This window comes from Grampus griseus (assembly GCF_964374135.1).
Source record: "Grampus griseus genome assembly, chromosome: 3".
NCBI classification, from domain to species: Eukaryota; Metazoa; Chordata; class Mammalia; order Artiodactyla; family Delphinidae; genus Grampus; species Grampus griseus.
This window is the reverse complement of record NC_139019.1, coordinates 121,711,211-121,726,956: the sequence shown is the minus strand read 5'-3', so window position 1 is coordinate 121,726,956 and position 15,746 is coordinate 121,711,211. Positions and strand designations below refer to the sequence as shown.

At 43.4% G+C, this 15,746-nt stretch overlaps 1 protein-coding gene across 1 annotated transcript in view; it reads left to right on the top strand.

Moving 5' to 3' along the window:
• The first annotated feature begins 1,615 nt into the window (after positions 1-1,615).
• Positions 1,616-15,746, top strand: part of PRELID2 (PRELI domain containing 2) — an 81,458-nt gene continuing 67,327 nt past the window's right edge. The window contains exons 1-2 of the mRNA XM_082651083.1: positions 1,616-1,772; positions 15,549-15,606. Coding sequence (XP_082507209.1) covers positions 1,698-1,772; positions 15,549-15,606 — 133 coding nt within the window. The 5' untranslated portion in view covers positions 1,616-1,697. The remainder of the gene's footprint in view (positions 1,773-15,548; positions 15,607-15,746) is intronic.

Here is a 15,746-nt window from a genome sequence, read left to right as displayed (position 1 = left end):
TTGGGCTACTGTGTTCTGAACCTCATCAGCTGGTTGTTAAACATAACTGTAATTAAATATTAAATTATATAAATTTACTATTAAATAAACAATATTTTAAAAGGTAATAGATATCCAAAAAGCTTCCCTTCCTAACTTCATTACTATCTTTACCATGGTCTGCGTTCTTGCAGTTATGTCTATCGTGAGTGGGTGGTGGAAATGACACCATGCTGGTCATTTCAAATTGGCCGTGGTGGGAGTATTTACACCACAAAAATTGCAGCCATTAGACATCAGGGCCTTGTTTTGGTTTGTTTTTTAAAGGAGAGCTGTTTGTTAACCATCTGCAGCCCATGCCTGGATTTGGTGGACAAGTGGAGAGATTGGCCCTCAACTAAGCGGCAATAGTTTGTCCACAAGAACAGGAGAGAAGGCAGGGCGTTTGGACAGGTGGGTAGATAGGTGTGGTAGAGAGATGTTTCCTATTTACTAAGGGAAAAAGGAAGCAAGGTAATCACCTGAGAATAAGGCTGGGGAGGGAGGTGTTGGAGGTTTGAAGAGAGAGGAGCCTGGGACAGTAAGTGGGTTAGAGAAATGCAGTGTTTTTGTCTAAGCACCATTAAAAAGGCCCCTTGAGGTTGGTGGTTATGAATCTAAAGAGAGGCCTGGGTGTATAGTTTTCCTCCAGGCCCTTTCGGTGGCTTGGGTGAGGCAGTAAGTGGAGAGCTGGATTTTTCCAAGGCTAGGGTTTTGCCAGTCCAGTATGACTATGTGTAAGCGAGATTATAAACTTATAAATGAAAAAGCCACCACTTCAAAGACCTCCCTTATTTATCCGAGCTAAAATCATGCCGCCTGTAACTTTGACCTATTATCCTGCTGCTTTTTCTATTTTGTGTTAAATCATCTGACAGCAGGGACTGTGCTTTCCTTACTGCGGAATCCAGTGCCTACCACAGTGCTTGGCACATAGTAGGTGCTCAGGAAGTAACATGTTGGATAAATTATCGGATTAATGGATTCACTTGCTTGCTCCATGGTGTTTAAACTTTCATGAGCGTAGGATTTCCTTACGGAGTCAGATGCAGATACGTGCAATTTTTAAGTACTTGAGATGCAACCTAAAGCCTCAGAGGCAGCTGCCCGGGTAGTGTGAGTAATGCAGTTGTTGGTCTTTGTCACACAGGACTCGGCAACACGAGGAGGTTTATATTACAATCCCTAAACTTGGAGGGAGGGTAGTTTATGTATTTATTATTACTGTTTTTTAGTGCTGCCAATAGCGGCTTAAGGCTCCAGGAGAGGTGATGACAAAAGCCCCAGCGGCAAGGTCCAAGCCTCCGAGGAACTGTGCCGCGGCTCCCGGGCGGATACTTGGGTCCATAGGCGTGGTCGGGGGCGTGGCGTGGCCAGGACGAGGCGTGGCCGGCGCGGGAAGGGCGGGGCCGGGGCCGGGCCCCTTCAGGCGCCTCCAGCCGATTCCGCCAGGGGCGCCGGCACCTCCCGCGCCCGCCGCCCGACGGGACGCTGGCGGAAGGGGGCGGGGGCGTGACCGACTGTCTGGTTCTCTGGACAATAAAGTTTAGAAAGTTTGAAGAAGGAGGAGAAAAAAACCTCCCACGCCCCTTCGGCTATCCTGGCGCGGACGCCTGCGGCCCGGCACATACAGAGCTCCAGCAGCAGTGTGCTCGCGGAGGCGTGGCAGGCGCGCCGGAATGGGAGTCACCGTGGACGTGCACGAGGTGTTCAAGTACCCCTTCGAGCAGGTGGTCGCCAGCTTCCTCCGAAAGGTATTCACCCAGCTCCGTCTCGGCCGGGGCTCGCATTCTCTCGCGCTGCCCCGGTGGCTCAGCGGTCTGCGCTCCGGGCAGCGGGCGCCCGCAGCTCCCCTCACCCTTCTGCCCGCTTGGAGGTCCACACCCACGGTCGGTCTCCCCTTCCAACTGCGGGTTTCGCCTCTGGGATGTGCTGGGCGAGGGCGGGGGTGGATTTCCTTGAGAGCTCCCCCACCAGGATGAGGGAAAGGCTCCGTGCGCGGCAACACGTTCACACCCTGCCCCAGCTGGAGGGAGAGTCGCGGGGAACCCAAGTTCTGGAGCCCCGGTGAGGCTGCACGGGGCTTCTCGATCTCTCTAGTACATCATTGACTCCTTCAAAGCTAGTGGAGGCTGTTGAAGCCGTCATCTACCACCTCACCACTTTCTCTTTCATTAACAGCTTGGGACTTTGGGCAGTCCCCATGCCTTAGTTTTGTAATATGTAAAATGGGAAAAATAATAGTAACACCTCAGGAGTTGTGAGGATTCAAGTGAAATAATTCCCGTAAAGTGCTTATCACAGTGACTGATGCTTGCTAAGTTCTTTAAAATATATTGTTGTTGTTTGTGCTGCTATAACTGTACACCCTAGCCTCAATATTCAGTGGCCCTCTTTATCTCAAGGGCTGCTCCTGGGACTGTGGCTCCTAACGGTAGAATGGGAAATTTCTTTCTCGTCTGGTTCTGCCTTTAGTTAGTTCACTTGATGGCCTTGGTCAAGGGTCATTTTCTCTCTAGGCTTCAGTTTCTGCATCTAAGATGTGTCCACTTAAAAAAAACGCACAACCGAAAAGTTGAGAATTATGTTTTATTGGGCAGACTTGCTGAGGACTTAAGCCTGGATACAGCCTCTGAGATAGCTCCTTGGGGCTGGTCTGAGGAGGTAAGGGAGGGGCCAGGATATATAGGAGTTCAAACAAAAAAAAAGGATAGTTGACCAGCCAAAGATTACTGCTAATTAAAGAAAACGGGACATCTCAAGTTAATGAAATTAGTGTTTTTCTGTGTATGGAACAATGCAAGAGTCTGGGTTCATTGAAATTCATTTGATAAGTGCCTTAACTATCTAGGACCTGTATCCTGTTTTACTCTGTCCTGAATCCCCTCAGGGTGCACCGCTGGGGATGGCTGCAGAGGCTGAAGGACTTATGGCCACAACATCGTTGGTTCACTGAAATGGCAAGTGACATTTTTTGTCCACAGATGAGTGTTGTATCAGATCTTCTTTCGGCTTTCACGATCTTGAGGAAGATTTGCAAGAATTGTAATTTGCCTTGGACAGCTGCCACTGGCAGTGCTCCCGGTGTGCCACCTGGAAGCCGGGAGATGGATTGTTTTAAGTGATAAGACCTGACCTCCATTAGAGGATGCACTTGGGGGCCCAGGTCACAAAGGAGTGAGTAGGACCCTGGTTAACATGATGTTGCCATGGAGGCCTTTTTGGCGGGGGAATGTCAGCTGGTTAATATTGTTAATTATCTCCTGTATGTAGTACCTGGTACCTACTAGGTGCTCAGTACAAGTCTGATGAATGATGAATGAATAAATGAATTACAGATGTGCTGTAGACTTTGCCTTAGGCTAGGCTTCTGGGTCCTAAAGAGAAAAAGCCAACACCCCATTTTTGTTTTAGGGCTGGCACTTTGGAGTGTGGATTCTCCAGTGTCACTGCCCCTTTGGAAAGCCTTTCTGGATTGTCCTCATCAGGAGGCAATCTGCCTTGTCAGAGCTGGAGGGACACTTTGGGCCTCAGTGACCGTCTTCTACAGTGTTGGGTAGTTACTACTGCATGTGTCTTTTCCCTCATTAGACTCTAACCTTCCTCGGGGTAGGTCTCACTCCTGAAGAAGCACGAAGCTCTCATTTAGAGAGTACTTGGCATGTGTCAAGCTTCTGGGCTAAATGCTTTTCTTTCATTCAGCAGGTGTTTAGAGACACTTTGTGTGCCAGGCTCCGTGCTGGGTGTAGGGCACCACAGACAGACTCTCTTCTCATGGAGCTGATGGTCTCTGGTGGGTGAGACTGACATTAATCAATGATTAACAAGTGAACACGTAACTCCAGCTGATGATGTGTATTTACACAGGGAAAGTTCACAGTGCTGTGAAGTCCTGGAGGGTGGCATTAGGGAAGACTTCTTCGAGAAAGTGACATTTGTGAAGTGATGGCTGAAACGTGAGACGAGTTTCCTAGGCCAGCGGGGCGGGGGAGGAAGTGCTGTCATACATTATCGTTTTTACTCCTCCCAGCAGCTTCAGGAATTAGTTATGATTGACTTCCATTCCATGGTCTGGAGAAACTGCGGTTCAGATTCCAAGTTCCCACAGCTAGCAAGTGGGAGAGCCAGGATTTCAACACATCTGACTCTCAGCTCACACCCCCGAATCGCCAGGCTGTGCTGCCTTGCACATAATAGACACTCAGCTAATCACTGAGGGAATACAGTGCTGTAGAGTCTACTTCGTGTGCTCTTTATCCAGTCTCAGTTTCCTTTTGCCTGCAGTCTTCTCTCAGGGTTTATTCATCTCCATCCGGTTGTGCCTGGTCTAAGGGTATAGCTTTGAAGGTGCGAGGGTGAGAAAATACATTGTTTTGGTTATCTGCTGTGTAACAGATCACCCTAGTGATTTAGTGGCCTAAACCAATGGTAAGCTTTTGATGGAAAGCTTTTAATGCTCACATTTCTACGAGTTGACGGTTTGCAGTTTTTAGGTGCCATGTGTTATAGCTGAGGTTGCTTCTATAGCTGGGTTCAGTTAGGATCTGGAAGAGTTTTTTTTTTTTTTCTGCGGTATGCGGGCCTCTCACTGCTGTGGCCTCTCCTGTTGCGGAGCACAGGCTCCGGACGCGCAGGCTCAGCAGCCATGGCTCACGGGCCCAGCCGCTCCGCGGCATGTGGGATCTTCCCGGACCGGGGCACGAACCCGCGTCCACTGCATCGGCAGGCGGACTCTCAACCACTGTGCCACCAGGGAAGCCCTGGAAGAGTTCTTATACAATACTTAGCAAAGTGCCTGGCACATAGTAAGTAAAAACTGAGGAGGACATTTTGGAAGGTAAGGCTAGGGAAAGTGGAGGAGAACATTTGCAGAAAAGGTGTAGGGGTGGGACAGTGTTATCTCTATGGACATTACACTTGCATTCTTTCTATTCACAAGGTAGTCCTTCAGAGATCCCTGGATGGGGCTATGTGACTGTCTCTAGGATGTCAGTAAATTCAGTTGCTCTGAGAATTTTCACCTTATTTTACATTATTCATTCTTTTTTCTTTTCTTTTCTCTCTCTCTTTTTTTTTTTTTTGGCTGCGCGGCATGCGGGATCTTAGTTCCCTGACCAGGGATCAAACCTGTGCCCCCTGCAGTAGAAGCGAGGAGTCTTAACCACTGGACCACCAGGGAGGTCCCCACCTTACATTATTTAAAGCCATGAACTGGAAGTCAGTAGACCTGGGTCCCAATCATTGTGCTTCCTTCATTAAAAGCAGTTTTGAGGTGGCCTTGGGAAACAGTTTTCACCAGCCTATACTGTGCCCTTGAGCAAATTAGAAAGGGGCATCATCTAGGTGGTCTATACCCATAAGCTCACAGTAAATGGGGCTAGTGGGAGGTGTATGGGGCTACTTATGCAAGTTAGAAAAACGTGCTCCTTCTTCTACTAGGTGCCCAATGGCCTGCTTGACTGGAAAACCTTGTGCAGTGAGCAACATGCACAACCTTATGAGACAACCCTACTGTCTTAATTTCTTATCTGTGAAATGATATGCTATGTACCCCACCAGTCTCCCAGGATTGTTGTGAGTTTCAGATGTGTAACAGTTTGACAAGCATATGTTTCTTTTAAAGCATAAGGTAGTAAGAATGATCCTTTTGGCAAAATAGCTTTTATTTTTCTTTTAGTCTTTTTGTATTTTTTTTTTTATTCAAAGGAAAGCACTTGGCAGAAGGGACAATCGTAGGATCTCTGGGAAGCATTTAATCTGATTTTGCACAATGGTATGTTTGAAGGTGCTACAGCACTGAGGAAGTTCTATTTTAAATAGAGTCTACTGATCTCTGGCTTTTGGTATGTTAGGGCTTGCCTTCCAAGTTATAATATCCTGCTATTTTTAAAACCTGAGGAATGTTTGCTCTTCTTACACCTGCCTGTTGGATACTACAGGCAAAATATTAGCTACATGCTTTCAAAGCTAAGTGGCACCTTGAAAGCAAACACCACAATACTCTTTGTTCGTGGAGTGCAATGTTTCTCGTTGAACTCTTCATGGAGGAGTGCTGTGAAAACCAAAATGGTTTATTCATAAGATGCTAAACTGTACTTTCCATGAACTACAGTGTCAGTGCTCTTGACAGTGTGTTTTGGTTTCTTTCTTTGAATGACTCTTAGCTTTCTAGTTCTCATCGTTTATAGCTGTTTCCTTCCTTCTACTTAAAACCATCTGCAAAGAGAACACACTGTTGCATAGATGGGTATAGCAGCTGATAGGCTTACTCATCTCTGGAAGCTAACATGGGTCTGTTTAATGGGCTTGCCTTGCATGAGCTGGATTCCTAGATTTTCTAAAAATTTCTTCCTAAAAGACTTCCTAAATTTTGTCTACCTGAAATTTAAAGTCATACAAAAGGCCATTATGTGGCCTGGATTTTTCTTGTTTATTCTTAAATGAGGCCAGAGAAGCTACAGTTTTTCTTAGCATAGAGTTGTTCAGGTTGATTTTCTTGTTATGCTGTAGGTAAAAGAGTCACTGTGAATAGAGTGTAAGCTTCATGGGTGGAGATTTTATCATCTGTTCCTGATGTATCTCAAGTATCCAAAGAGATCCCGGAACATAGTAGGGACTCAGCAAATCCTTATTGAATGAATGAGTGAAATACTCTCTTCAGGATTTAGCCTTATGTAATTTCAGACCGAAGCCCGTGTGGATTCTGTAATATGTCCTTACTTTGGGTACTGTAATCAAATGGACACATCAAAATAATTTCTTTGTTTCAACACAGTGGCCTCGGATTTTATTCATTCTAGCCAGGAGCTTGATGTTGTGAACAAAATGGTTTGAATGTTTACCCTTAAACTGAGAAAGGGGATTTATGAATGGCTATTTCCGCTTAGAGTAGAAAGTTGATTGGGTAATTAATAATGTTTCCATTTCTGATCCTATTTTTTCTTCCTTGCATATCTGACGTGTGTGTGGAACATCTCTCCCTACAGAGCTCCTGAAATATTGGGAGTGGACCCGTATTTCCAAAATAAGTGATTTGAAAATGATAGGCCTGGGTTAGCATAATGGTTATTTATCTTTTTGTTCACACTATAATAGTCTTTCTTCACTTTTATCTTCCTATCCTCAATTCTACTTGAAAATTAGGCGCAACGGGAAGAAGGTGAAGACAGGAAGAGCGTGGGCTCTGACATCAGCCAGGTGTCGGGGTGCTTCTAGCTGTGTGAGTTTGGGCAAGTCAGTTCATTTTTATATGCCTCAGTTTTATCATCTGCATAATATTAATAATATCTTCTGGAGTTGTTGGGAGAAAGTAAGTTGGATAATGCGCACAGTTGCATACAATATACATAGTTTAATGTCACCACACAGTAGGTGCTTTAGTACTTGTTTAAAACAAGTACTTTTAAAGTACTTGTTAAAAATCGTTATAGTAATACTAACAGAAATAATTTATGACATGTAAATCCATGAACTTGAAAATAAAAAGCTGAGAGAAGTAGTCTGCAGAAATCTTTTTAACTTGGAGTAATTAAAGGGAGAGTAAGCATGAATAAAGGTGCGTATTTGAATTATGACTTTTTTTTGTTTTGTTTTGCGGTACGCGGGCCTCTCACTGTTGTGGCCTCTCCCGTTGCGGAGCACAGGCTCCGGACGCGCAGGCTCAGCGGCCATGGCTCACGGGCCCTGCCGCTCCGTAGCATGTGGGATCTTCCTGTACCGGGACACGAACCTGTGTCCCCTGCATCAGCAGGCGGACTCTCAACCACTGCGCCACCAGGGAAGCCCTGAATTATGACTTATTTTTAAAATGTCATTTAAATAATATTAAAGCATACTTAGTGAGTTACCTAGTAGAGGTTGTGGCTTAATCAGTGCCTGAAAGATAGGAAAATTTTAACTATCAAAGTATAGTAGTTAAACATTCGTTATATTTCTCCTAATAGAAATCCACAATAGGTCTGTGTATCATTTGGCCCTTGGGAGATGAAAAGCTAAATAAAACATAGCCCTGGCCTCAAGGAGCTCACTGTCAAAGGGGACAAAGGGAAATAAATTAATTTTTGTGATAAGTGCCTTCTCAGGGGCATATCACAGACATACAGTGTGGCGCAAGATTCATGTTTTAATTATAAATCTGTAAGAGCTTTTAGAGTACTTAGAGTTTGTTGCCTTTTTTAAAAGTAAGTATTCTCTCTATTCTCTTCTCCAATGTGGCGCTTTCCCTAATGCTAGTGGGCAGGGATGTGTCAAGGAGTCCTTGTCGTATCTTCTACAAATTCTGCAATGGTAAAGCATGAGCTTGTGAGGTTTTACTAGTCTAGGAAAATAAGAAATATCTTCTAGTAATTTTTGAGTAATCATTTAAATATATCTGAACTGCAAATGGACACTAAAAGTATACTTAATACGACACCACAGTAAGTTACAAGATAAAGACTGAAGTCTTGAAAGTAAGTTTTCAAAAATATTGAGTCATTTTTTAGTAGCAAAACCAGTAAGGTGCCAGGTGTTACACTTTACATAAAATTATTTCCTTGAATTCCTATAACAGCTCTTTGAGGTAGATTTTTTTGTTTTGTTTTGTTTTTGTTTTTCTAATTTTACAGATGAGAAAACTGTGGCTGACTGAGATAATTTGCCAGAGACTCCCATAGGTGGGCTTCAACTGAGGTCTCTTAGATTCTAAAACTCATTCTGTTTCCCAAACTGTCTTTATTTTACTTTCATTTATTTCTTAACTTTTCATTTAGAAATAATTTGACTTACAAAATGTTGCAAAAACAGACAGAAAATTCATGTCCTTAACTTCCTCAAACCACTATATAATTTTTAAAATCAGGGAATTAACACTGATACCGTGTTAACTGTCCTATAAACATTATTCACATTTTGGCACTTGTTTACTAATACGATTTTTTTTTAGTCTAGGATTCAATCCAGGATCCCACATTACATTTAGTTGTTGTATCTTAGTCTCCTCTTCAGTTCCTTAGTGCTTTCTGGACCATGGTGCTTTCCAAGAGTACTGATTAGTTACTTTGTAGACTTTGTAACTTTAAATGCATTGGGTTTGTGTATGCATTTTTTTTAAAAAATAGATCTTTATTGGAATATAATTGTTTTACAATACCGTGTTAGTTTCTGTTGCACACCAGAGTGAATCAGCCATACGCATACATATGTCCCCATATGCCCTCCTTCTTGAGCCTCCCTCCCATCCTCCTTGTCCCACCCCTCTAAGTCATCGCAAAGCACTGAGCTGATCTCCTGAACTGTGCTACTGCTTCCCACTAGCTATCTATTTTACATTCAGTAGTGTACATATGTCCATGCTACTCTCACTTTACCCCAGCTTCCCCCTCCCTGCCCCTGTGTCCTCAAGTCCATTCTCTATGTCTGTGTCTTTATTCCTGCCCTGCAGCTGTGCTCATCAGTATCATTTATTTATTTATTTTTTTAAGATTCCATGTATATGTGTTAGCATACAGTATTTGTTTTTCTCTTCCTGACTTACTTCACTCTGTATGACAGACTCTAGGTACATCCATCTCACTACAAATAACTCAGTTTCCTTTCTTTTTATGGCTAATATTCCATTGTATATATGTGCCACATCTTTATCCATTCATCTGTCGATGGACATTTAGGTTGGTTCCATGTCTTGGCTATTGTAAATAGTGCTGCATTTAATGTTTAGGGAAGAGGATTTTCCTTGGTGTCACAATTGTATGAATGATTCTTTTTAATACACTTCATTATGTCATTGCCAATTATTGGGACATTTTGGTATGAATGAGCGTGAAGTGACGTTGGTTGGCCTTTGTTTAGAATCATAACTTGTCCCACCAGAAGGGCCTTTGAGGATCATCTGGTGGTCTACCACCCGGGCTTCACAGATGGCAGCATCACAGTCTGCACATCCTGCCTCCTTGTCCTTTGTTTCTTCTACTTCATCCTCCTACTGCGAAGGCCAACGAACAGCGGTTCAAAATGTCTGTTGACTTAAATGTGTTTAGTCTTTGACATTTTGACTCATCATTTGGTCTTGGTATAAAGTCAACTTTGCTTTTCTTTTAAGATAGACAATAGTATGTAGCTCATAAAGGGAATTTGGCACAGCTCGCAGTGATTTCTCTGTGTAGTTAAATGCCATATCTCTTTTCAACAGCTCCATCCCTTTGTGTGTACATGTTTGGCATCAGCCTGGGTAGCAGAGATTCCCTTAATGCTTATAAAACTGATATGTTAATATACCAGACTTACTTTAGGTCTCCTTGGCCTTCTTTGAAGGACTAATACAGATATATCAGCTTAACTGCTTCCTCGTGCTCTCTTGGATAATGCCAGTTGGAAGTTGGTAAACAATGGCTTCTTTGGAGGTCATTGACTTTTTTGGTGGGAGTATTATAAAAGGCAGGCATAGACTTCTGAGCTTTTTGGAAAGTTGTGTCTTTCTTTTTTTTTTTTTTTTTTTTTTGCGGTACGCGGGCCTCTCACTGTTGTGGCCTCTCCCGTTGCAGAGCACAGCCTCCGGACGCGCAGGCTCAGCGGCCTAGCTGCTCCGCGGCATGTGGGATCTTCCCAGACCAGGGCACGAACCCGTGTCCCCTGCATCGGCAGGCGGACTCTCAACCACTGCACCACAAGGGAAGCCCCTTTCTTTTTTTTAAAATATTAATTATTTATTTATTTGGCTGCACGAGGTCGTAGTTGCGGCATGCATGCGGGATCTAGTTCCCTGACCAGGGATCGAACCCTGGCCCCCTGCATAGGGAGTTTGGAGTCTTAACCACTGGACCACCAAAGTCCTGGAAAGTTGATATGTTAATAACTCCTTACTCTCTTAAGAGTCGGCTTTATGAAAGCTTATTATATTTTCCCCCTGTAAATAAGAAACGTAAATATACCCTATCTTCATGGATCTACTCCCAGAAATATACTGAATGTTATTCCTGTAGTTAGATGGACTCTATTTCTTGACCTCTCACTCTTCATAGCTATGTATTTGTTTTAATGTGTATTTTGTTTTTTACCCATTATTTTGAAATTTTTGGCCTCTTGCCTTTTTGTAAAACACATGAAAGCAAGGTATATGACAGTGTAGGAGAGTCTATGTTTTACTCTTGTTAGACTGTTACATACATATAATATAAGTAGTGATATTTGCAACACATTTATGTCTTGGGGAAAGGGAAGGGATTAGTTTATACATTCTGTGAAGAATGTAAAAATTATAAGTAAATTCAGAATGAACTCAAATATACCTTGAAAATCCCTTGTGTCACCCAGAAAGTATGGCAAATGTGCAGAGCCCTGTGCAGTAATTATTAGCCACTGCAGTTTGTGGTCCCCTGATTGAGGTCCAAGGATGGCAAGGGTTTTTGGTAGATATTTGGGTCATCAGTCCACTTTGCTTCCATGAAAGCCACTAGTGTGGAGCGGGGACCGGAAGATCCCAGGGTTGCCCTGCTCGTGTGCAGGTCTTAGGCCATTATGTTTTTAACATGGAGACTCCTTATCTTAACACTTGTTAAGAGATTTACTCATTTTGAGGAGGACAAAATGAGATAATACATATGGTGACCTCTAAAACGGCACTCTGCACGGGCAAAGTAGATATGCAATTAAGTCTGTGATGGGCTTGATCCTGATCTAGCTTAACCCTTTCCACTGTCACACTGTGTTTGTACAGGTGTCCAGAAAAACCCGGTCACCTGCTTCCTGTCTTCCCAGTTGGCATTCCTGGTGGTGACCCTCTCTGAGCAGCCTTCCCTCTCTCGACCCCTTATTAGCTGACTCCAGATACATTTTTGTGAATTCAATCATGAATATTCAAGTTACCACAATATGGTGTCAGAAAATTTTGAATAATGCCAGGTAGGGGGCGCCTCAGCACAATAAATCTTTATTTTAAAAAAAGTTAAAATATGTGCCTTTCATGTCATGGTATTTAGCTATTGTAAATAAACCTCTGATTTCTTTTTCCATTCTCGTATGGAAGGAGACTCGAGGCTCGCGTCTCTTCAACTCCAAAAGTAGTTGCATAGGAAAATGCCTTGAATCTTGCAAATGAGTTTACTGGAGTGAATAGCTTAGGATTTCTTGTGTTTGGCTGAGGCAACTTCCATTTTACTTTGTAATTTGCAAGAATTGTCGAATGAGTAACCCTTAAGTATTTTACAATGGTTCCTCTTCATCATTTCCCAAGCCCCTGTTATCCCTTAGTCTGATTTATTTTCGCCTTATACATTTTATTTTTTGTTTTTCTGACTAACGTGTAAACTCTCTAAGAGGCTACAATTTTGTTTCATTACTCTGTCCCTAGTGCCTGGAACAGTGCCTAGGTAGTCGGAAAACTGTTAAGTGAAGGATAGTGTCACTATTATTTAAATCGATACCCTTCACCCTAATAAGCAGATATTAAAGTTATATAAAAGCGTGAGTAAAGCATTTGAGTTTATAATCTTTAGGAATTTCACTGATAACTTTGTGAAGTAATCAGAACTTGGGAACTTTTTATCATTAGCCTTCTCTGGTGATTATGTTTCCAACCTCTTTCATAATTTAGTTCAGTCATCTTCCTACAGCTTACGGTGTATTTATAATATTCAGTCAGTCAGGATGTATTGATGAATCTAATAAAATGAGTAAAATAGAACTGTAGTAGAGGCAATATTCTCATACTCTTATTTTACCTTAGTATAAAAGTTCTGATTTCTATACACACACACACACAATAAAAATTAAAGGCATCTGTGTGAGTCTCAGATGTCTCCCTCACTTCAAGGGTGTTGTGTAAGTGAAGCCCCCTTGCTGAGGGACAGAACAGCTAAACCTCACCCCCTGTGATGGACATTATGTTCAAAAAAATACTGAAGGTTAAACCTGAAGAAAACAAGCATTGTAATTTTGAGCACTTTTTTCTGGAGCAAACATGAATGAATGAATACATAAATATTTAAACAACCATGTTGGGAAAGTCCTTGGCAGTCCAGTGGTTAGGACTTGGTGCTTTCACTGCTGGGGCCTGGGTTTGATCCCTGGTCGGGGAACTAAGATCATAAAAGCCGAGCGTGTGGCCACAAACAAACAAACAAAAAGGCAAGTTGTTGATTTGTTATCAAGATTGCAGCTGCCCGGATGGGAGTGTGACTGGCAGAGTTTACGGCATGGGGTGTGATGTGGTGTTGAGGATGCCAAGGACTGAGCCCACTGCTCGCTTCATAGATTGGTTCCCCTGGTCCTCGAAGGGAGTAAGGTTTAGTTTCCGCATTGGTCCCGGAGGTCAGCAAGGTTTATCTTCCAGATTGTTCATTCATTTGGCAGATATTCATTGAGTGCCTGCTATGTGCCAGACACTGTGCTGGCTGGTGGAGATACAGAATTCCTGCTCTCGCAGAGTCTGTGTTCTTATCCCAGGTCTTTTGGGGCCACAGATATCTGTAACAATGTGTGAAAGTGATGGATCCTTTTCCCTGAAAAATCAGTCACTCAGTCAACCTCTTATACAAACTGATGCATGCAGACACAGAGCTGCCGTGGGGTGGGGAAGAGCCCTGCTCACGGAGTTTTGTAGACCATTTCCTGGGTTCAGAAGGCTTAAAGCTCAAGCTTACCAAGTGGAGGGCCCTGTCCCCTGCCCCCCCCCACACACCCCGAGCCTGTTCGCTGCTCTCATCTACCCCTCAGCACCTTACGGTGTTTTGGGTAAGACTTCCCTGTGATTTTCCTTTCATGTTAGATCGCATGATGAAGCAGTAGACCTCTGGGAATAGAGCCTGACAGGCGCTCAGCAGGCGTGGTCAGCAGCCTGCTTGTCGTCTGGCTTTGAGGACTTCTACTGTCTGAGTCTCTTTTTGCATCTGAGCAGTGCAAAGGGTGGGGTTTGAGTGACTGAGGTGTTTGAGGGTAGGTTAGGTGGGCAGGCCTTGAAGGCAAAAGAAAGTATCTGTGGCTGAATTACAGTCTTGATGCTCATTAACTGGGGGATTTTGAGCAAATGACTTAGTTTATCCAAGCTTAATTTCTCACAGGTGAAAGGGAAAAAAAAAAACCCAGAATGTAAATCATGGAATAGTTTTGAGAATTAAACTGAAATAATATATTAAACTGCCTAGGACAAAAATGGTAGCTATTATCAGTTTTTTTTTTCCATAAATTTATTTTTGGCTGTGTTGGGTCTTCGTTGCTGTGCGCAGCCTTTCTAGTTGTGGCGAGCAGGGGCTACTCTTCGTTGTGGTGCACGCGCGGGCTTCTCATTGCGGTGGCTTCTCTTGTTGCGGGGCACGGGCTCTAGGCACGCGGGCTCAGTAGTTGTGGCGCACGGGCTTAGTTGCTCCGTGGCATGTGCGATCTTCCCGGACCAGGGCTCAAACCCATGTCCCCTGCATTGGCAGGTGGATCTTTTTTTTTTTCCTTTCTTATTAATTAATTAATTTATTTTTGGCAGCGTTGGGTCTTCGTTGCTGCTCGTGGGCTTTCTTTTTAGTTGCGATGAGCGGGGGCTACTCGTCATTGCCGTGCGCGGGCCTCTCATTGCGGTGGCCTCTCTTGTCGCAGAGCACCGGCTCTAGACGCACAGGCTCTAGAGTGCAGGCTCAGTAGTTGTGGCGCACGGGCCTAGCTGCTCTGCAGCATGTGGGATCTTCCTGAACGAGGGCTCGAACCCGTGTCCCCTGCATTGGCAGGCGGATTCCTAACCACTGCGCCACCGGGGAAGCCCTGGCAGGCGGATTCTTAACCACTGTGCCACCAGGGAAGCCCTGTCAGCTTTTTATTAACATGAAAGTGTGTTTCAGGGGAATTTAATCAATAAATAAACTTATTTTTTTCTTTGTTGAAATATAGTTGATTTACAGTGCTGTGCCAGTTTCTTCTGTACAGCAAAGTGACTCACCATACACATATATACATAAATAAACTATTGAGCACCTGGCATAGACTCCTTCTGTGATTATATTCCTGTGATGCTGACCCAACCACCAGGCAATAGTAAAGGACAATAGTGAAGGAATTCACTATGTATTGATACTAGGCCTGATTTCATTTTGTGGCTCTACCACTAACCAGCTGGGTGACCCTAAGCTTTCTGATTTTATTTAGTTTCCATTTAGTTTCTGAAAGATGGGATAATGATATCCCATGACCCAATCACAACAGAGAGGCTGATTTTAGAAAAGATCATGCAAGTAAAGCATTCAACACAGTGCCTCATACAAAGAACACACTTGATTTATGTAAGGCTGGTTCAATATTAATAGTATTATTTATTAATTAGCTTAACCTAACCTCCCTGTCTCCATCCAGAGCTAGGTTGACTCCAAAGGTTTCTCCTGATTTCATACAGGTCCAGTTGATGACAGCATCTACTTACCTATTCCAAACTAGTAAAATTAAGACTCTTGATTGAAAACTGGCCTTAGAGATTGCTTGGATAATATTTACTGTTTCTGCAAATAACTGGTTACTGTGAAGTAATTCACTTTGGTAAAAAAAAGAATGGTAATTTTTCTTTATGTGTTTTCATTTAGTATCCAAACCCCATGGATAAAAATGTCATCTCTGTAAAAATTGTGGAGGAAAAAAAAGGTAAGTGCTACTGATCTTTGTAAAGATGTGTGTCTTTGTGTGTGTGTGTGGCCTGTTATATATATATATATTTTTTTGTGGTACGCGGGCCTCTCACTGTTGTGGCCTCTCCCGCTGCGGAGCACAGGCTCTGGACACGC